The sequence below is a fragment of the Brassica napus genome, chromosome C1 (genome assembly GCF_020379485.1).
Source record: "Brassica napus cultivar Da-Ae chromosome C1, Da-Ae, whole genome shotgun sequence".
Taxonomy (NCBI): domain Eukaryota; kingdom Viridiplantae; phylum Streptophyta; class Magnoliopsida; order Brassicales; family Brassicaceae; genus Brassica; species Brassica napus.
In genome coordinates, this window is record NC_063444.1 from 47,864,653 (window position 1) to 47,887,703 (window position 23,051).

At 33.0% G+C, this 23,051-nt stretch overlaps 5 protein-coding genes across 5 annotated transcripts; 3 read left to right on the forward strand and 2 right to left on the reverse strand.

Annotated features, from left to right (window-relative positions):
• The first annotated feature begins 3,478 nt into the window (after positions 1-3,478).
• On the forward strand, positions 3,479-6,258 carry LOC106377543 (aluminum-activated malate transporter 8-like). The gene is made up of 5 exons (XM_013817802.3): positions 3,479-4,115; positions 4,209-4,622; positions 4,723-4,832; positions 4,960-5,103; positions 5,647-6,258. Exons 1-5 carry the CDS (start codon positions 3,839-3,841, stop codon positions 6,169-6,171), a joined length of 1,470 nt encoding a protein of 489 aa, XP_013673256.2. The 5' UTR covers positions 3,479-3,838; the 3' UTR covers positions 6,172-6,258.
• A 4,601-nt stretch (positions 6,259-10,859) lies between these two features.
• On the forward strand, positions 10,860-11,789 carry LOC106450449 (NDR1/HIN1-like protein 1). The gene has a single exon (XM_013892108.3). The coding sequence runs from the start codon at positions 10,972-10,974 to the stop codon at positions 11,608-11,610; it is 639 nt and encodes a 212-aa protein (XP_013747562.1). The 5' UTR covers positions 10,860-10,971; the 3' UTR covers positions 11,611-11,789.
• A 1,962-nt stretch (positions 11,790-13,751) lies between these two features.
• On the forward strand, positions 13,752-15,623 carry LOC106377551 (NDR1/HIN1-like protein 2). Its single transcript, XM_013817811.3, has one exon. It carries the CDS (start codon positions 14,690-14,692, stop codon positions 15,416-15,418), a length of 729 nt encoding a protein of 242 aa, XP_013673265.2. The 5' UTR covers positions 13,752-14,689; the 3' UTR covers positions 15,419-15,623.
• Positions 15,624-16,067: 444 nt separating this feature from the next.
• LOC106377558 lies at positions 16,068-17,367 on the reverse strand. The gene has a single exon (XM_013817824.3). It carries the CDS (start codon positions 16,755-16,757, stop codon positions 16,275-16,277), a length of 483 nt encoding a protein of 160 aa, XP_013673278.1. The 5' UTR covers positions 16,758-17,367; the 3' UTR covers positions 16,068-16,274.
• Positions 17,368-17,518: 151 nt separating this feature from the next.
• Positions 17,519-19,484, reverse strand: LOC106450458 (2-Cys peroxiredoxin BAS1, chloroplastic). Its single transcript, XM_013892120.3, has 7 exons — positions 19,178-19,484; positions 18,642-18,716; positions 18,448-18,529; positions 18,287-18,366; positions 18,065-18,190; positions 17,870-17,983; positions 17,519-17,790 (listed from the first exon to the last, which is right to left on the reverse strand). The coding sequence occupies exons 1-7, from the start codon at positions 19,382-19,384 to the stop codon at positions 17,674-17,676; spliced, it is 801 nt and encodes a 266-aa protein (XP_013747574.1). The 5' UTR covers positions 19,385-19,484; the 3' UTR covers positions 17,519-17,673.
• Positions 19,485-23,051: the final 3,567 nt, after the last annotated feature.

Sequence of the window (23,051 nt, forward strand, 5' to 3'; positions counted from 1 at the left end):
CGACACAACAACAACCATCTTCAATTACACAAAAAAAATTAGACAATATTTGAAAATTTTGAAGGTTTCAGATCAAACTTACCTGACTATTAGTGTTGTAATATTTAAATTTGTGTAATAGTTATGTTTTCATGTAATTTTTTAAAAGTTTTTTTGTTAAGTTTTTTTTGTATATTTTTGTTATCTAAATCTAGTTTTAAATATTTTAAATCTTCTTTTAAAGTTTTATTTAATTTTATGTGTAAACTTGAATTTTGTAAACAAAATTTAAAATATTTATGAGATATAATTTTTATAACGATTAAAATAATAAAAAAGAAAATATTTATGAATTATAAATGTGATGTGTAATTGTAGGGACCAAAATACAAATAAAAATATGAAATTTCAAATTTGAAGTTATAGAGTGTCTTTTGAAAATGCTCTAAGTATGAAATTTATAGCTGATTTTCTTGGGAAATGTGTAGCTAAATCTTTTAAGTAATTTCAATGCAAATAGATTTCATTTTGAATTTTTTTTTATATAGAGCCAGTTCAGTTCACCTAGTTAAATTTATCAGAAATTGCATCCAATAGCCCAGAAAAATCAAAATTAACTAACTAGACCAAAATCAAATTCTCTCTCTTCTTTTCTCTTCTTATGGCTTTCTACTAGCTCTTTTTTTTTAACGTTTCTCTACTATCTCTCTAAAAAACTATTTTTGTTTTTTTTTTCTTGGTTATTTGATAAATAACCCCTAATTTTTTTGTAGGGTGCAATTTAGCTAACGGTTAACTAAAGTTTGAAAAGGTTATTGGATAAGCGGCCAAGCCTAAATCAAAATCACGGATTGTGGGCTTCAAGGGAGATCTGGATCAAAGTTTAGGCCTAATTAGGTTGTAAACATTGGTTAACTATTAATATCGAGTCGGCCTAAATCACTTTTTGTGTTTGTTTCTTCTTCACATACGTGTAAAAATGAGTGTGCGGTTCTCGATTTTATGGGTGCAAAATGGGTCGGCTCCTAGAGGATTTAATTATTTAAATGATTTTAGTGGAAGGTTATCAACATGGAATAATCAAGTATAAAAATTGGCCAACTATACATGTTGCAAAAGCAAGTGTATGAAGAACAATATTATAATGAAAAAACTGAAACTTTACGAAAAAAAGTTAGAACCATAAAGAAAAACGAGTAGGAAGTTTAAGCTAAATTGTCATATAGCGATGAACCGTTCCTTTATGGCCGGTCTCTTCCGACCAATCCGACGTGAATATTGACGCCCTTTTTCTGACCAGCCTTACGTTTCATGAGAAGACCCACGTTCCGGTCACATTGAGCTCCTTCGTTTAGGAATTAGCCACGCACTACGTTTTTTTTTTTTGCTTGGTCGCAGACACGCACTACGTTTTGTTTGAATTTGTTAACAAAAGTTTGTTTTATGAATGGTCAAGACTCAAGTATGTCTAAGCAAATCCTATAAGCGAAAAAGTTTAAATGATCAATCGGAATACAACTTGTACAAGAAATTTCTGATTTCTAAGATGAAACTGAATTAGTTGCTCTTACTCAGTTATTCCACAACTGCTTTAATATTTGACAGTCCACTCATACTGTATGTATATTCACTAAGACGCATTGAAATCTTTTATTCATTGTGGTTATAGATATTTCTACTATGTTTCCATTACATATATATGTAGTTCATGTTGAACTACAATTTCACACATGATAATTATGGAAGCCAAAATAATTATGAAAACTGAAGTTATCTTGGGCTTTGGTTATGGATAGCCTCTAATCTATATATGCTGCATTGCTAGAAAGAAAGCTTGAAGTTCCCCTTCCAAACACTAGTACAAGCTCATCCAATACTCTTCCGGCTTCTAGATAGAAACCATAATGGTCTCGAATTATATTTCATGATCAGAGAAAACTTCAGTATTCTACTTATATATTTTTTGTTTGTTTTAAAATACCAAAATTCAATGCTATCAGAGTTGGTACATGACCGGATATAATAAAGGGTGGTTGAGAGGTTGCAGCAAATGTTCAGACATGCAAACACATCAAAGGGAATATTTTGTACATCACTAGTCACTACTGTTTTCGCCAACCACTAGTTACTCTATATACATATTTCTTTTGCGCTTTGATATGGAATTTCATAAATTGTGTTTTTACTATTGCTTCAGCTATGAAAATATTATATTCACTAATTTCGTCTTCTATCACTAATGCATTTGCAACAATGCACACACATATATATATATATATATATATATATATATATATATATATATATATATATATATATAACGGAATAATGGTTTAACCAATTATTTGCTATGGATCATCGAGTAATCTATATATCCAAACAAAAAATCGCAAACTTAAAGGTATACCCTTAAATCTAGTGCGGCAGAAAATTGTTACGTTATAGTGACAAGTTATCTTGTCCCGTTTAAAGATACGAAAATGAAAAACAAAATATGCTATATGTTCGTAAAAAGGAGAAAAGAATATGCTATTTATGAAGTACAGATTGGTGCAGAACTCAGAATGAAATCTCGATCATACATTCATGTAGTATTCTTGGAATAATGCTTAGATATAGTGCAAGCAAAATGAAAGAAAAAAAAAGAATGTGTTTTGCAAATAGTAAAGTTAGAACAAAATAAAAAGAATGGACGAGACGGCCATTGTTAAAAAATAGATTTTGCACCTAAACTCTTCTAACACCTTTTTAACTTACGAATTAATGGTTTTATAGAGATTGGCTCGTCAATTTAATAAACCTCCAAATCCTCACGCTCCTTAGTCATGCCTACCATTTCTCAAATTTTCAAATATCATATCATCAATTCATCATAGTCATAGTCTGATAGTCATATTACTGCCATTGTTATGATCATCTTGTTTTAGTTTAAATTTTGTTTAAAAAAATTAGATACAGAATAATAAGAATCACTTCCCATAAAAAGTATATGTGAAGAGTAGAGCCCATTTGATCCTAGGCATATGAATACTCTATTAAGAAAATATTTTAATGTTATCTATAAGATTACAAGTTCTTTTCTATAGCGTTTATCACTTATCAGCCATATAATGATCAGTATCATTATCTTATATGTTTAATTTATCAATTACCATTGTCTCATCATCATAATGCACATTGGGAGCACCTTAGTTTGACTAATACTGAGAGAATTCACATGAAAGCAACTTGGGATGACAATTCCCATTAATATTTAATTACTTACATAAAGTTATCTAAATGTTTTCTTTCCATCGAATGTTCACATAACTGCTGTAAAGTTAGAAGCAAAACATTCCCAACCTTTGGTTTAGAGAGCTCCTCTGCTGAGCTCTAGTGGGTTCGATAAACTTGGTCCTTTTCTTCTTCTTGTTTTCTCTGTTTTTTTTCTTCCTTTTTATGTAATTCTTCTTTTTTTTTTGGCTTGTGGTAGTGGAGCTCGTAAATAAATAAACTAAAACATTTTAGTATAATATTTGGTCTTTTATTCGACCTACGTAAAAAAAAAACATTTTGTACATTTATATTCTACCTATCTATAGATGAATTGCCTGCCATCCATAAATTAATTAGATCTAAGTAAGAAAAGTACTGCGCATCACTTTTTATGTCTTCAATATTTATATCAATAAAAATCAAGACATCCAGATAAAAAATTAGTTTAGATGCAAGCTTAGTCAGCAGTGAAAAACCTGTCGTTTCACAGGTTAAGCTTTCTTCTACCTATAAATATAGCCAAAAACTATCCCACATAAGCATCACACAAAAGTTCTACAAATATTAGCCAATTCACAAGCTTTAAGTTACATTGAAAGTTTCAATGGAGATGGACTTGAATGCTCAAGTGAAGAAAGCAGGATTCTTGCAAAGGCTTAAGGAGTTCCCTATCAAGCTTAAAGACGGCGTCACCAAGCGCATAAAGAATGTGCAAAAGTTTGGTAAAGATGATCCAAGACGGATCATCCATTCCTTAAAAGTGGGACTTTCTCTCACATTAGTATCAATGTTGTACTATGTACGGCCTCTCTATAATAGCTTCGGGGTTTCGGGTATGTGGGCGATACTAACAGTAGTCGTAGTCTCCGAGTTCACTGTCGGTAAGTCTATTAAAAATGTCCATGTTACTATGACAAATTAAATAGAAAGATGTCTATTAAAACCAAGTCAAACTAAAACATGTTTTCATATAGGTGGGACACTTTCAAAAGGTTTAAACAGAGGTTTTGCAACATTAATAGCCGGTGCCTTAGGGGTTGGTGCAGTACACCTTGCTAGATTCTGTGGAGACAAAGGAGAGCCGATTGTTCTTGGGATATTCGTGTTCTCACTAGGTGCAGCTGCAACATTTTCACGGTTTTTTCCAAGGATTAAACAGAGATATGACTATGGTGCCTTGATATTCATACTCACATTCAGCATGGTTGCCGTTTCGGGTTACCGTACAGATGAAATATTGGTTATGGCATATCAAAGACTATCCACCATTCTTATTGGTGGAACGATATGCATCCTTGTATCGATCTTCGTTTTTCCTGTATGGGCAGGCGAAGATCTTCACAAGATGATTGCTAACAACATTATCAAACTCGCTAACTCCTTAGAAGGTGCTTACAATATCCAACATTTTCAATTAATCTATTCTTGGTAAATATAATGAACATATGTAACTTATGCATGTATACGTGTTTAAATATATGTAAAAAGGTTTCGAGGGTGAATATTTTCCATCATCGGAGAAGACTTCAAAGGAGACAAACTCGTGTGTTCAACAATACAAAAGCATTCTAACATCAAAAAGCACTGAAGATATTTTGGTATAATTATATGCAGATAGACAATAATTAATGTTCCTAGCTACATAATGCTGTTGTTAGTTAATTTGTATTTATTTTATAAAAGCGTTCTAATGTAATTGATGATCGTAATGTTTTTGTTTTCCAGGCGAATCTTGCGAGATGGGAACCGGGACATGGCCGATTCAGGCTACGCCATCCATGGACAAAGTACTTAAAGATCGCAGGACTTGTTCGTCAATGCGCCTTTCATTTGGAAATCCTCAATGGCTATGTTCTCTCCGACGTTAAGGTTCGTTGGCAATCACATTAGTTTGATATTAAACCAAAAACTACTTTCAAAAACTGCAAACTGAATTGGAAAGTAAATCAAATTGTTATTTATCATTAATCACCGGATCGAATAAGTAGAAGATTATTTTTAAATAATTACATATATTTTTCAATGTAAGGAAAATATGTATAATTATTAGTTTTTTTTTATCATTATATTTACTATTTATTCTAAAACAAGGTGACTCTGAATTTGTAAAATTGTCCAAATTTGGTAAGCATGATGTATCTTTGCTACGTCGTATGCCATTATTGATTTTCCTTTTTTTTTTTGTTATCTCCCTCCACTCGCAATCATAAGACACATGCATAAATAAGTGTATTATAACCAGGACTAACCATCAAAGATTGCACCAAGCAGGTGTAAAATAAAAATAAAATGCCAAGGCTCTCAATGGCTAAAATGTCGATGATAAATAATACGTATACATTAACGAATAACTAAAGGTTTGACGGAATAATATTAATAATTTGCATGTTCTTTTACGTGTGACGCAAGCAGATACCACAAGATTTCATAAGCAAGATTCAAGAGCCATGCTCGATCATGAGCAGAGAAGCTTGTGAAGCCCTAAAAGCCATAGCCAAATCTATCAAAACAATGAAGAGAGACAGTGTTTGTGTTAATGCATATATTGAAAACTCCAAAAATGCCATACAAAACCTAAGGATTGCACTCAAAACGTCTTCTCCAGAGACAGAGAAAGATCTCTTGGAGATCATTCCCGGAGTCACAATGGCGTCAATACTGATCGAGATCGTTAATTACGTCGAGAAGATCTCTGAGGCAGTGGAAGAATTCACCGGTCTGGCACACTTTAAAGAGACTCCGGATCCAAAAGTGTCACCGGAATTAGGACAACATCAACTACTTCACAGGGGAAGTGTAAAGCCTGTTCTAGAGGGTGACAGCGAGGAAGAAAACAATAGCTCTCCTCATGTTGTTATCAATGTCCATGATGAACAGCCACCAACAACCAGCGAAAAAAAAGTTTCGGTACAGAAGACGAGAGTAGGTGTCGTGTAGATATGTTATCATTGTCCAAACTTTAAAAACTCTTTGAAGGGAGCTTGTTTAACATTATCTAGTGAATAACATTAATCATTTCACTAATGATCAATTGCCTTTTAGAAATAGTTTTTTTTGGCTTTTAAGAATAGGTGTGAACTAGATAACTATCGGCATGAAACGAAAGATTAGACTCAATTTTAGGATTATTGATTCTGATTAAATTATTATACCAATAAAATGACACATTCTTTGGTAGAAAAGGTGCTTTAAGTAGATAAATAGCATACAGAGTTTTGAGGTTATATAAATGTGATATAACATATTGAAAAATTATCTTCATTTGTATATCAATACACAAATCCTAAAATATGTATTTGCCTCAATCGTTGTTTCTCTCTAAATATTCTTATTTTCGTGCTTACTTCGCGTTTGTTTACAAAATGGATCCAAATTTTCAATCCAAGAAAGCCTTTGCTCTGTTTGCAATGATATCTACAAAATGATAAGGAAAAAATAGTACTTATAGTTAATTTATTCCCTGAAGATAAGAATGTGCCACTGGAAGATCTGGAATATTCGTTCCACTTAAAAAGAGAAATAGGTAGGTCAACATGTGACTAGGCAGCTGTGTGAGATTGCTTATTTTGAGTTACTAATTATGAAGTCAAACTAACTTGAAAATAGTAAAACCACAAAATTAAAGTAATGATCTTTACGCAGACAATAACTAATGGTAACTGAAAAGGAGTTTGGATCCCCAAATCTGATTACGTAGTGCATTGTAAGGCTGACCATCCTTAAGCATGAAGTTTATTATTTATATCGATTCGTTGTACAGTAGTAGTATGGATTAAAAACAATTCAGTTAGAGGAGAATCTAATTATTTAAAATGTGAACAAAATGAAATGAATTGAGTATTGATGTCTGAGTCTCTGAGATAAATATTGTCTAATATTATACAGAAATCAGGAAGATTCTACTTTTAGTTTTAAAAACTGACGAGTCCAAAGGTCAAAAATATATATGCATGTAGTCAACTAAGTAATCGGCTTAGTACAGAAATTTCCAGTCGATAAGTTAATAAATCTCATGTTTTGAAAAATTATATATTTCGGGATCAACAGTTATGCATCAAAACGTAATCTTATAGAACAGGAAATATATTTTTTCAGTGTGCACTCAGGCTATGTAGTCGGAACACTTGAACTTGAATTTTGATATACTTAGATAGCCAAAAGTGAATTCTGACACTCTTTTGGCTGATGAAACTGCACGTTCTTAGAATTTATTGGATGCTGAATCGGTTCAAATTGCAGTGTTTTTGTTTTATGTTTTTTTCTGACTCAATATGATCTCAAATCCTAAAAAATAGTTTTTTAAAAAAATTTGGAAGAAAGGTCACGAGTTGAAGAAAGATGAGTGTCACGTGCGGTGCATGGTTGTCTTGCATGTACTTTGAACTTAGCCCCTTACGAGTAAACATATATTGTAGTGGAACGAGCCCATCACGTGTAAATAGAACGAATATCTTTACTGCTTTTGATTTTTGACAACCAATTTACTTCCTTTGGTATAGAAAAGATTGGGAATTCTTGGGATGGGTGGGACTTACGGTCAGGGCAGTGCCTGAGTTTTCCAAGGATAGAAGCAGTAAAAAAAATTGGCCCCAAAAATAGTATTAAGCTGTTTGAACTCATGACCTTAACATTTGAAACAGCTTATTCAGCCACTGAACCAACAAAAACTCTTATCAAATTGGCCCTCAAAATTGCTTATAAAGATATTGGCCTCAAGCCCATGCTTGACCAGCTTGTGGTCAGGCCCGGCCCTGCTTACGGTCCCGACGATTGGCGTAAACCTAAATAAAAAGGAGTCTTTGGCCCATCGAAAGACAGTGTCCATTAATCAAATGAACTCGGTGAGTCTAACAACACATATGAAGAACTGTAATGGATTTGGGCACGGCACCAATATTCATATATATCCTCCAACAACCCTTATGCACAGGAGAGTAGAACAATGATGACCTACGGTGAATTATTCTTTAAACCGAACATGAACCTACGGTAAGAATAACTTACCTCAACGATACTACTCTTCGAAAAGAGAGGAGCCCGACTCAATAAATATGTATTCAATGGCTGGAGAAAGAGGAGGTGAGCAATAACTACAAAAAACACACCGTCAATCTATTCATAATTAGTTGACGACCCGTTCATCTTTACATTTACTTTCTTCTGTTCAGTCCATGCGCTCTCTTATTGCTTCATGCCTTCATCTTTGACTGATTGTAACAATAAGCCCATTTACGGCTCAAAATGTTGGCCCATTTAAGCAAAAGACCAACGGATAGTCTTTGACTGATTGCCAGAGGCTTGGAATCCAGTGAAGTGAAGGCTTGAACTTGTTAACTTTGTGTGGGGGGGGGGGGGGGGGGAAACAATATTTAACCATCTGACCTACTGATAGCATTTGGAAAATTGGCCGAAATTGTTGTCTTCATATTAATGGTCGGAAGCAGATGCTTGTGCTGCTTCTACCCAGGGCCGCTACCGGTTAGACCCATTGAAACATCTTTGATTAGGGGCTTGGCCATTATTACAATCTGCAAACTTGTGATATATAAAACTTTCATAGGAAAGAAGAGTAAATAACACTGGCTAGGCTAAACAGACAAAGATTAGAAGCTAAGTTGCAATAATACGTATCCTTAGTTAAATACTGAAGTTGTTATCAGTAAAACTACTGTGACTTGCCATAAAAGAAAGCTGCAAAAACCTGAATAATTGTTCCTGTGTTGAATTCAACCTGATATTTAGATTTATCTTCACAAGCTAAACTGCGTTATTTGTCACCTGAGCATATTTCCCTGAGAGATATGCATTAGCAATAATCTAGTTGAATGCACTCTCTAGATTATATAATGGACAAAGCCGTTAGGTTTTGGGAGATACATTCTTACCGATACATTCGAATCATTCGATTTCCGTAGGAGAAAGTACCGTTCAATATCTCGGTGTGTTTATGCATCTTAATTAGAAACTTAGACCCAAAAAAACTTATTTGTAAACAACCCACAATTTCTTCTCTCTTTTTTAACACATCCACCCACAGTTTCGATTAAGTTGAATTTTGTCAAAAGCATGATCTAATACATACAACAATTGGATATGTAACTTTGTAATATCAAATTTGAATATTATGTCGACCGAATAGCAATTACAATTAGTGCCCTCTTAAAGTTATCTCCCCTCCCCTAATGTTACAACACGATGCTTAGACTTTAGAGCAACCGTTGTAATTAAAAATCAACGTAACAAGACAAAGAAAATGATGGACAAGTGGTGGTTTCTCTTTTGGCAGCTAGTGTTAGGTCACTTACGTCCCCTTTTCCATTATGGAGAGAGTACGTGGTAAATGAAACTTTGTCCATTTGTATACAAAATACTTGATCATTTAATACTTAAAGGTTATATTGGACTAAATTATTATCACTAAATGGACTTATAGTCGGTAGCGAAAAGTCTCATACCCATGTGATAGCTCCAAAAATTTATTCATCAAATTTTGATTAGAACAATAATCTTTATGTTCCACAAAAAATGTCACTTTGACACCTTTCTAATGTTTTTCAACATCTTTTGAACATTTTTTTTGCTAAAATATAGAAGTCGAAAGCATAGATGGCGGACAAATAGTATTTCAAGTACTTACCAATCACATAATTGTGTTTAGTTACGATTTACATTTATTCATTTTACGATTTTGTATCTATTATCCTGTACATTTATATTCATTTAACTGGTAACGTATTCAGTTATAACTTTGGGTGGGTTTTATATTTATTTGTGTTCACATTTTTATAAATAGTATGGAAAGTGGAAATGTTTTTTTTTTTTGAATGAAAAGTGGAAATGTTTTTTTCTCTCTTAACCTAGAGAATTTTAAACCAAAATCAACTAATCTCCCAAATTTTTTAGAAATCTGGTTCTTTTGTTGTTGGAAACGTCTACAATTGGCCTAGGATGATTAAAAATTGCAGTAAGAGAGTTCAAATTTGTAAAGAAGAGCATTTATAGCAAATCGTTCATTCTAGCGTTTAAAACGATGACTCCATATGTATTTTTAAAAATACGAATCAAAGTATATATCTACAAATAAATAATTTTTCTCTTTTTATTTGTAAGTGAGTTTCATTCTTCAAATGAGGAAGCTGGGAATGAAGTTTACTAGCTGGGTTTGTTATTATTGAAGAAATCTTCGACCACACATAAAGTCACCTTTCTATAGAAACCGTCCACCGACCATATCAATCATCTTCCCATTCATAATTTCAACATTCTAGAAATATATGATATATATGTGATTTAAAATGATATTCAGCAATTAATATATTACTGTATAAATTCAATACTGTACTGTAATATTTGACTAAGTATGTAGATGATAAACGATAAATCTCTGTTTTTCCAAGAAAATAAGGAAGAGAAATTTATATACCAATAAAACTATACATCAGCCAAAAAATAAGATAACTTTTTAGATTATGAAAAAACATATTTTTTTTGTTTTTAATAAAGAGATTTAATTTTGGTTGTTTCATACAAAAATCTATCTTGATTACTACTATAATGATTTTGGTGTTAATATAAAAAGAATAACTTTAGTTGCCTATCATTCTCCTATAAAAGCATACACACAATTAGGCTACCCCATTATTTACAACACATCAAATAAATAATAAACCAAAATTCTCTTTAACAACTTCTCCACTTTCTCCCCACCACCGCCGGAGAAAGAAAACCACCACCACCATGACCTTCAAAGACTGTGGCTCCCACACTCACTCTCGCCGGAAACTAATCCGGCGGCGAATAATATGGTCAATAATCTTCATCCTCTTCATCATCTGCCTCACAATCCTTCTCATTTGGGCAATCCTCCAACCTTCAAAGCCACGTTTCATCCTCCAAGACGCCACCGTCTACGCCTTCAACGTCTCCGGCAATCCACCGAACCTCCTCACCTCCAACTTCCAAATCACTCTTTCTTCCCGGAACCCTAACGACAAGATCGGCATCTACTACGACCGTCTTGACGTCTACGCTACTTACCATAGTCAACAGATCACTTTCAGAACATCGATCCCTCCGACGTATCAGGGACACAAAGAAGTCAACATATGGTCGCCGTTTGTCTACGGGACCTCCGTTCCCGTCGCTCCGTTCAACGCCGTTAGTCTTGACGGTGATCAAGATAACGGCGCTGTGACGCTGATCATCCGTGCTGACGGTAGAGTGAGGTGGAAAGTTGGGACGTTTATTACAGGGAAGTATCATCTTTACGTGAGGTGTCTTGCGTATATTAACTTCGGTAATAAAGCTGCCGGAGTTATTGTCGGAGATAACGCCGTTAAGTATACGCTTACGAGTAGTTGTAGTGTTAGTGTCTAAAACGGCGGCGGAGCGAAATTAGGTGAGCTAATTAACGACTCCATTATATATTATAGTCTTCTTAATTATCATAAAGTGATGTGAATTGTACATTTTGCTTATACGATGGCAAATATTACAGATCCGCGATGTTGTTGTGATGAGTTGTAAGAATTTAAATACGAATACTTTTTAAATAATTGAATCCTAAATTTTATTCAGAGAAGTTCATTGATATCTTCTTTTTCTAAATATATATTTTCGGTGACTAGTTAAGATGCATCTTGTGATCCTATCATATCAACTTTTGCTTCAAACTTTTTCGATGATTTTTTTTGTAGTCGGTAAAGCAGGACGGCGATAGAATTTTAAAATCAATCGATCGAATGGATTATGACTCGTTAATGATTTGTAGACGTTGTGCTACGGTGTCACTGTCTAATTGTCCATATACTATGTGTCTCCATTTTTTTTTCTTATAATAGGTCGGGATCGATTATAATCTATTTGTACAATACTCCACAACAAATAAAAGAGCTAGCTTTGGCAGAAAAACAAATAATAAAGTTTAAAAAGAAAAATCATGTGGATTGGAATTATTTTAGTATAGTTGTAGATTTGTAGATTTTTTCTGTCTTATCACTCTATTGATGATGTATTACGTCAAATATGGGTTTCATGCGCATTAAAGAAGATCCTTCTAAAATGTTGCGTAACTTAGGGGTTATCGTGAATATTCTTGGATCTTGAAATGGGAAAATCAGGATCCGATACTCACTGTTACAAGTACAAACTTACAAGAATTTAGCTAATTTCTTACTATTATTATATTTCAAAAATTGGCATTTAATAGTTCGAATGATTTATATTTAATATTTAAATAAGTGTATTATATTGCATATCAACGTAGTTAGACAATCTTAAAAAAAAAACGTAGTTAGACAATCAACATCTAGTCTTGTTAAAATGTTTGTTTTAATAAAGAGAATGCCTACTTTAAAGTCTTTGATATAAGTATGGGAGAATAATTCATTCAAGTTAGTATGCTTTGAATTTCAAGCACATGATCTATACACAATTTTTCTCGAATAAAGTTGTCTAAGAAACCTAACCTTGGTTTTATATTATAAAAATAAGGTGGTTATGATTTATGAACGTGGTATGTGGGCTGTTGACACTTCACACAGGTACTAGCTACAATCTATGATTAAGACACTGCCAAACTCACATAATTTTATAAAAATGGTCCTTTTCACCTAACTTTGAAATAATGTATACAACATCGGAAATTCCAGGAAGTTGATCAATGATGCCATTAGTAGTTATGCAAATATGCAAATATGACATCACTCAACGTTGGTTACAGATACACTCTTAGCTCTCTCGAAATATAAATATATGACTCTTCTATATTAGACATATTGAGTTGATATATATATTCTTCTTGGTCAAATAGGTATTCATGACTATATTGATGATTGCTGAAAGTTGTGACTGATGTGCAAAGTTTCATTTTCTCTACAACATTAATAAAGCTAAACCAATTAAACTGTGATTTACTTCCCAAAATTCAGAGCCATAACCAATTCTTTTCAACAAATAGTTTTGATAACAAAATTGTCTAATATACTACGTATTTGGCATAATTTTCTCTCTGAGTTTTTACGTTTCTCTCTAGTATATAATATATTTATATGACTAGAATATTACAACTACTATGTAAAGATTATATAAAATACGGCATATGAATATAAATTTCACAGCTATTGATGCATGTCCTATTCTATGAGTTGTATTTATTTTCCATATAATTATTTGTAACTATATAATAATTATTTATTCAATAACATTTGATTAGTATTTATCAATTTTTTATTTTGAATAATTACAACTTATTTAATCTATAGTATAAAATTATTATTTAAAATTATAATTTGCTTTAAAAAAATCATAATCAAATTACTATACCTACAACACAAGAAAAAATCTACCGTTCAGGTTCTTAAAAAAAATCTACCGTTCAGGTTCTTAAAAAAAATCTTGAACTACAGCGATAACCAGTCGGGGTGGTTATCAGGCACTCCCTCTGTTTCATTATAAGAGTCGTTTTAGGTTTCAGCACACGGATTAAAAAAACAATTAATTTTGTATATTTCCTATAAAAACACTATTACCTATAGACCTAACCATATTTCAACCAATAGGAAAATAAATTTTGCATAAAATTAATAAATTTTGCATTGAAAATCGAAAACGACACTTATTTTGTAACGAAAAAAATTCTCTAAAACAATACTTAATATGAAACAGAGAGAGAGTATACAGTATCTTTAAATTCAGCTACTGTGGACTTAGTCTATCTACTGTGGGCTTTGATTTGTCACCAAAAGCTAACAAGATTTTGATGAGAACATAAACATAAAGGGCAGCTAAATATATTATATCACACAATGACAATATATATGAAATCTATCATGTTAAATCCTAAAATACTTTAGCTAATGGGCTTAATTACAGTTTTGGGCTTGTGCTCTCTACTTAAACTTTGTTTCATGTCACCTTATAAACGGCTAGTTGTTGATAAACGTGAAATTTGAATTGCTTATCGAGTGCAGAAAAGCTTTGGTTTTATTATCTTTCATGTAAGAAAACGTAACGGCGACTTAGTTTCAAAACTAAACCGTTGGTTAAAAAGTTAACCAGCTTTGGTTTTATCACCTTTGTTTGCTATGAAACCAGCGTTTACTTTATCCTTGACAATTTTCATATGTAGTTAAAAGTTAAGAAACGATTTCTTATATTCCGTTAAGAATCACACCCTAAGAATCTCCCATTAATCATACTTTTAGTCTCTTCTCATAAGTCATAACCTTAGACAAAAAAATAAAATTAAGAGAACGAAAACAAAATTTCATATTTGACCAAATGAATTATATTTGTTTCTTGGTAATAACCAAGAAAACATTTATTAACAAAATCTGGCTTCTTTTAAAACTCGTTTCCTAATAAAAAGATGCGTTACTAATAGTATCTTTCTTTTGAAATAAAACACACAATAAAAACTCTGCTTTGCTTATTTCTTGACGCATATCGTCTTACAATGGGAGACAAACATCAGCCATACCTTAACGGCGCATACTACGGCCCATCGGTTCCTCCGCCGCTTAAGCCCAATCGCCGATACAAACCACCCGGATGCTGCTGCTGCTTCAACTGCATCGGAAGCTGTCTACGTTGCTGCGGTTGCTGTATCCTAAGCCTAATCTGCAACATCCTCGTAGCCGTAGCCGTTATCCTCGCCGTAACGGCATTACTTATCTGGCTCATCTTCCGTCCCAACGCCGTCAAATTCTACGTAACCGACGCTAGTCTAAACCGGTTCAGCTTGGATTCAAACAACAACAGCAAGATACACTATGATCTCCATCTCAACTTCACGGTCCGTAACCCTAACCAACGACTCGGAGTCTACTACGATGCGATCCAGGTCAGTGGTTATTACGGAGAACAGCGGTTCGGTTATGTAGACGTTTCGCCGTTCTATCAGGGACATAAAAACACGACGGTTGTTGTGACAAGGGTCCAGGGACAGAACTTGGTGGTGCTCGGGGATGGAGCGAGAGTGGATCTGAAGGAGGACGATAAAGCTGGAGTTTATGGTATTGATGTGAAGCTGGTGATGAGTGTTAGGTTTAGGTTTTGGGTGGTAAAGTCATGGAAATTCAAACCGAAGATTAAATGTAATGATCTTAAGGTTCCTCTCGTATCCTCTAGTTCAACTAGCGGGTTTAGGTTTAAAACTATGGAGTGTGACTTTGACTTTTATTAGCCAAACTTCTAGTTTTATGAATTGTAATCAGTATGGATTGTGTTGGAAAAGTAAAACATGTGGATTATGTGGTGGTGTTGGAGTTGGAAGTCTTGAAGATATATTCTTGTTTGATTTGGTTCTATGGCCTTCCCTTAAATTTTTATGTGAATATCCAACATCACATAGTTCATAAAACTTTTATGTTAATATCCAGCATAACACACTCATTCCCTTGATCAAAGAAAAAACATGGTGAATTCTGTGGTTGTGTTAGATTGAAGTCTTGACGATTATATTCTTGTTTGATTTGGTTATATAGTATATTAAAACTTTTATGTGAATATCCAACATCATATAGTTCAACTGCTACACTTCACTTGATCATCTAAATATGCAATCCTTGTATTTGTTTTTCTTCAGTTACTTATGTAACCACATTTTGGAGAGTTGCAAAGTCAAAATCTGACATTAATGTAGTATTTGGACCATGTGGCTTAATGCATATGTGGGATACTTGGATAATATGGCTACAACTCATTTTTGAAATCCAACAGTTTCATCAGCAGAAAGTTTCCAAACTCACTTTTGAATATTATTTAGTTATACCAAAACTCGAGATTAAAATAACGTGAGTTCACACAGGATTTCCTATCAGCTTGAGATTTTGATAGTGCCACCAGAAATGCTTATCAGCTTGAGTTTGTAACAAACCATATAACAAAGTTTATGACAAAAAAGCTGTAAATAATTACTACTAAACTGTCCCACGCCTAGTACTAACATTAACCATTTGAACTGGTTACAAAAAAAAAAAATATCTGAGACCTTTGGAAAATTGAAACAACAACAATCCCTTCTGCTATCACCGACGACGTCATAAACAAACATCAATGACATCATCATGCACATTCCGACACGGAGACGGCGAAGGAGTGAAGTAAGGAGGAGAATCACACGGCGTCAAGAACGGAGTAGGCTCCCTGGAACATTCCACCGGAATATCAACCCGTACTAGTTCACCGTCATCATCATCATCATCTTCCATTTCCAAATCATCTTCTTCTATTGTAAACAGAAGCCTCGACACTCGCCACTTGTCCACCGCCGCTACATCCTCCTCCTCCTCCGTCGCCGCAGCAACACCATTATCCTCCTCCATCCGTATAGAAACAGTTCCGGTTGGCTCAACACGAGACTGGTTCTTCTTGCAACACGTGAAGAACTGGAGCAGAACCTCTTTACTTGCCGGAGAAGGCGATGGACGACAGAAGATGTAAGAGAGCTCGGCGAAGAAGATGAGGAGGAAGAGGAGTAAGACGGCGAGTAGCACCGCACCGGAGTTGGTGAGGGCGTGCATACTTGTTTAAGAGTGAATAAAAATGGACTAATGTGACCGGATGGTAGTGTAGTTCAAAGCACGAGAGTTAACCGGCGTTTATAGGTTGCCGTTGGGTTAAAAGAGGTGGTGTTTGATGATGATGATTAATGATGTTGGAACTTTTTACAGGTAGCATGCTGCTTTTCTTTAATGTTGTTATCATTAATTGTTTTTATATATTTGGCCAAAAATGAATGAGATGTTATATCTTGGTTACAGTTTTTTCAATTGTGGAATGTGTGTTTGGAATATACAGTTAGTTCACAATTTGATTTCTTTTTCCAAAGTATATACTATTACACTCTGTGCTGCCAAGTTTACATAGTTAGAGCATCTCCAATGTAAAACACCATTTTTTCTTCTAAAATGGAGTAAAAGTGAAAATGGAGTAAAATTTCTCCAATCCTACTCTATTTCTCACTCTATAATGGAGTGATGAACAAAACAAAAATAGATTACTCCATTTATGGAGTAAACTTTACTTCATTATGGAGTGAGATATGGGGTTGGGTTGGAGCATTCTTTACTCCATAATCACTTTTACTCCATTTTAGAGAAAAAAATGGAGTAGGGATGGAAATGCCCGGCTACTTTCACCTTTTAAATTTTCAAAGAGGTGCATTATATGTCTGAAATTTTTTGATTATCAACATTGAATGTAAATGATAATTCAAATGTTTGAAAAGGGGAAAAATAACTATAGGTATGTGATATGTGAATATCAATGTGTAGTAGGGAAATGAAAACCATGAAACTTTATTAATGGAAAATATAAGTTTTCTGGATTTGGGAGACAAAAGTGAGATTCAAACAAAGGATTGTTCAGCTTAAAAGAAAAAAAAAAACACTCATGCACTCACATACAACAAAGGTTTTGGTACCTTAAAAGCTTATTCTAAATAGCTGAGAAGTACTCTTTGCTGAGCTTGGGGTCAGGTTTCATTGACTTCTCACCAGGTTTCCACCCTGCAGGGCAGACTTCATCAGGGTTCTCCTGGATGTACTGTAACGCCTGCAGCACCGAGAACGCATCATGTAACCGGATGAAGGAAAGAGTATGGTTTTGAGTAAAAAGGGTTATATTAGTATACCTGGAGGGTTCTCATTGTCTCATCAACACTTCGTCCAATACCAAGATTGTTGATGGTGGAATGTTGGATCACTCCTTCCTTGTCGATGATGAAAAGCCCCCTCAGTGCTATTCCCTGCTCTCACCACAAAAGTTCTAGTCGTTATCATCACAAACACTTTGAAAAGTTTTAAAAGGATGCTAACAATTGTTTTACCTGATCATGGATGAGCACTCCAAATGACTTTGAGATTGATTTAGTTACATCTGAGATCAGGGGATAGTTCAGATCACCGAGCCCTCCAGATTTTCTGTCTGTCTGGACCCACGCAAGGTGGGAGAACTAAGTAGACACCCAGCAAAAGAGATAAAGACAGAGTCAAGCAATGTTGTCATAAAAAGAAGGATGAGAAATGGAGTAAAAAAGTATGATACTTACCACACTATCGACTGAGACACCTAACACTTCCGTGTTCAGCTTCTCAAACTCTGCGTACCGGTCACTGAAGGCAGTAATCTCTACAAGACACAAAGACAAAAAAGGGAGATTAGGACGCAGTGAGTGAACCTCGGATACTTAGATTAAGTAAATGCTATAACCTGTTGGGCAGACGAAAGTGAAGTCCAATGGGTAGAAAAAGAGAATCACATACTTCTTCCCAATGTACTCAGAGAGCTTAACCTGCAAACCATTAACCATTAGCTTCTCAGATTAAGTAGAAGCAGCAGATATGATTGACATTGTTTAGTCAAGATATAAATGAAAAAAAAGGAAGGATCTTTAGAGAAGATACCTTGATGAACTCCTGATCAAACACTGCCTCTGCCTCAAAATCAGGGGCCTTGTTTCCAACCAATGGAAGATCATCCTATCACCACACGAAAGAACAAATCTTTAACACATCAATCTTTAACACATCAATTCCTAATAAGGAGCAAGATAGCTAGAACCTAAGCGCCGCCAAAACCAGTGTTCTAAAAATCGGTCTAGTCAACAAATAAGGTCTAAACAAAACGATTTTCCAGAATATTTTAAAAAAAATCGGTGTAGGCGCCCGTCTAAACAATAATTCTCTATAAGGCACCTAACCACATTGGCCAAAACTACTTAGAACACATGGAACAGCCATATCAGATATCAAGTATAGCTTAAATGTCACTTCCAATCCACAAAACTAGCAATCTTAGAACAAAATGTCAATAAAGTTCCTGACTTGAAGTGAGATCTATCTGAAAACACTGTCTCTAGACTCTCTACAGAACCTATGTAATGAACTCTGATTTTCAAGCACAGTGGAACTAGAAAGTGTCGACATTGAGATAAACTTACGGTCTGAGCCTTGACAGCGAAGCTACGGCGAGAACTGGAGCTGAGGGAAGAGCGTTGAGCAAACGCGGAGCGGAGAGAAGCGGATGACGAAGGAGAGGATAGGGTTCGAAGGAAAGAGACTGAGGGAGAAGGAAGCGAATAAGACTTGGCTGGGAAAGCCCTCGTGGAGGAGGAGATGAGAGTGGTTGGAGAAGTGACAGACGCCATTGTGTGACTCTTCGCTGTGAGCGACGAGAAGCTTATCTGTGGTGTGTCAACGACTTTCTCTTGGTAGTGGAAGTATGAGGTGGAGACCACTTTACTGAAACAGTCGTTTTAATAATTGTCTTTGGGTTCTTGTCGGAAGATTGTTCAACCCAAGTAATGGACTGTGACATTTAATGGGCCTTGTAGGAGGCGATGCAAGTTGGTCAGGCCCAAAATCCAAAACAAACCGCAACAATTTCATTAATTCGAATATAAATAGGTGAATAGTGCAATAAATCTCGATAAGTGATAAATTAAGACAGTTAGAGCATCTTTATCCGAGGAAACTATAAGGGTTCTTAGCGTGTGGATCTCACGTAAGACCCATTTTTTTTTAAGAAACCGGTTACCAAAACTACTAAATAGTAGTCGGTCCTTAAGGGTTTCTTACACTGTTCGCGGACCCCACTGACACGTGGCGGTCCGCGATTGGTTCGTTTTTAATTTTTTTCTTTCCAAATTCGAAAAAGTAAAAAAAAAAAAAAAAAAATTAAGAAACCCTAAATGGGGGTTTCTAGGATAATGATGCTCTTAGGTAAGAGGATAAAAGTTACAGACCTATAGTTGAATACACCAAACAAAATTAGTTTAGCCGGTTATAAGCGAATTGTTTCGTAAATTTATTAATTTGGAAAAAGATTACTAATCCTTTGACCATTGCGTAATATCTGCAAACTAGATTTTGGATCCGCGCGTATGTTCAAAATGATTATACGTTAAACATTCATGTTACTGATTCATAGTTTATAGAGTTTTCAAATTGGTGTATTTTGTTCAGTTTGTTCAGTATCCATTTTTAAACTACGAGGATGTATTTTTTTTTGTACAACTTTTCATTTTACTTGGTAAAGCAAATATTAGTGTAAAATATTTGAGTATTAAGTTTATATTGTGAGTGTTTATTAAATTATACTAAAAAATATGTGATTTAATGTATATTTTAAAGTTATAATTACAGATTTTTAAACAGTCGTAATAAAAATAAATGAAAAGATAAAAAAAATAATATTCATTTTTTTTTCAAAATTGCTTAGTTTGTTTTAAATTTAAAGTAATTATGTGAATATAGGTCATTAATGGTTAGATATAATACATGATTTGCAAGATTATAAGCAAAATAAGAATATTGTGGTAGTTGATTGATATCGAAATTGTTATGGTGATTGCTTAGATATATGAAAAGATTTTGGAAGATAATTTCGCTTAGGAAAATAATAAATGATAATTTTCGAATTTGAATTAAACAATTTATGGTGATAATATTGATTGTTTAAGATAGTTTTGATTTTGAATTACATAATTTATAATACACTGGTTTTGATTCGGCAGACAAAAATTAAACCGATGGAATTCTGTGGTTAAGCAAAGTTATTAATAGATATATAGGAATGTATCTATTGACTCATTTGATTCATTAGACAAAGATGAACGATTGATCGTAGACAATACAATTTCATTTCATTTAGTAACGTTATAAAACGATATGAAGGAGAGTACATATTGTATTTAGATGGTTTACAAATGTTCTGGTTTAGTAATGGTATTGTAATTAAGTGTTTAGCAAATCAACCAAACGATTAAGGGTTTAGTAAATCAACCAAACGTCTGTGTTTTTAATAATGGTATACAACGATATTTACTTTAGTAGCAATTGTAATTAAATGAGTTTGTTATGCTTTGGATTAGTAATGGGTTTGTAATATCACAAACTAGTATTAGCAATAAGTAAAACAACTGTGTTTTAGGGACAGTGGCATAAAAATGTAATTTTTGTAGAAAACTCATGGCTGGTTACAAAATGTATTCTTGTTTTAATAGATTAGATATTTTATCATCAAATGTAAATTGTTGGTCCATGTTCCACTATGTGAAATTTAACCGAAAGAAACAAAAAAAAAAAAAAAATTTACACGAAGGAAAATATTAATGGATACTTTTTTATCAACAGAAAGGTAGTGAATGATAAAAGAGGAAAGAGAGAGAAGAATTCACCCAAAAATGGTATTTATGTCACCATTTTATTTATTTATCTGACGAAAGATTTTAAAAACTGATTGAAGGTGGAATTAAATTCGTATTTATCATTCTTACGTAACGCTCGTTATCCTCAACTGCCTCAATTACTATTGCATTTATACTTTATTTTAATGATTTCATCACTTTAAATCTATTAACTACCCATCTTCAATTGTAACTAACTTTCCACCTCAGTTACAAAAAAAAAAAAAAAAAAAAACTAACTTTCCACCCCTTAGCGTTTGCATTATAAAACGGGCAAAATTAAATATTTTCTAGAAATTACCAATTAAGTTTTCATTATTTTATTTTTGCCATTTTCAGATCTGACAAATTAAACCCACAGTATTTCTTTCTCTTTGGCTGAGACTTCACTTTCAGAAAAAAAAATCTCCTTATATACTACATCTATTCCTAAATATAAGATATTTAGGAAAAAACACACATATTAAGAAATTTATTTTTTTTCTAAAAAATATCAATAAAATTATAAAATAATTGTATTCAACCAATTACAAAATAGATTATTAAATATGATTGGTTACACAGTTTTTAATAAAGCAAAAGTTACCTAAAAAATTGAAAACATCTTAAATATTAGAACATCAAATTTTTTTGGAACATCTTGCATTTAGGAATAGAGAGAGTATTTCTTTATTTATTTATTTTTGTAGGAACCAAAATTCAGCTTTTGGATTTATCATTAGCTACAAACTAACGTCTAAAAGTTTGTTAGTATATTGGTTCTTCAAAGTTGCTAATTAACATGATCGCGATACATGACAATTATATATTTAAGATTGTGACATGTGTGAATCTATCTCATAATTAAAATATATATACCAAGATATTAACAAAAATGAATTTTATTAAAAAGTAATTATAAATATTATTTAATAGTAATTTTTATTTTTTAAAATTCTAATAAAAAATAAATGCAAAAGAATATTTGATAATATTGTGACATGTATTTGTCTGTATAAAAGACAAAATATATAAATAATTTACCATAATTTTTTCTATTAAAACTAAAATAGCTGTATAAAAATATAAAAGAAAAAATAATTATCAAATAATTAGTTTCCCATTTAAAAGTATAAATAAAATAAAAATATAAAATTAATCTTATTTTTCTTAATTAACTACCTTACTTTTTAATAATTTTATGTTAAAAAAATATAAACCAAAATTAACTTCAAATATTTAACTTGATATGATTGTAACATGTGTCAACTAAAAAAAAATTAGATTGTGAATGATAAAAAAATGATAAACATGACCAGGGAAAATTTTAAAATTTTATTTAATAGTAATTTTGCCTTAAAAATGATAAACATGATAGTAAAATTATTTAATTAACAAGAAAAATTGTAAAAATATCAATGATATTTAAAAAACGAATTTGGAAACTTTTTTAAAAAAATTATATTAAATGGAAATAATTATTTAATAGAAATTTTATTTTTCTAAATCATAGAAAAAATATAATTGTAAAAGATTATATAATATTAATTTCTTTTTCTAATATCCTAAAAACTGTAAAAGAATATTTGATAGTTGCTTTTGTTTTTTATTAAAAAATCCTAAACAAAAGAAATTTGTATCATATTTT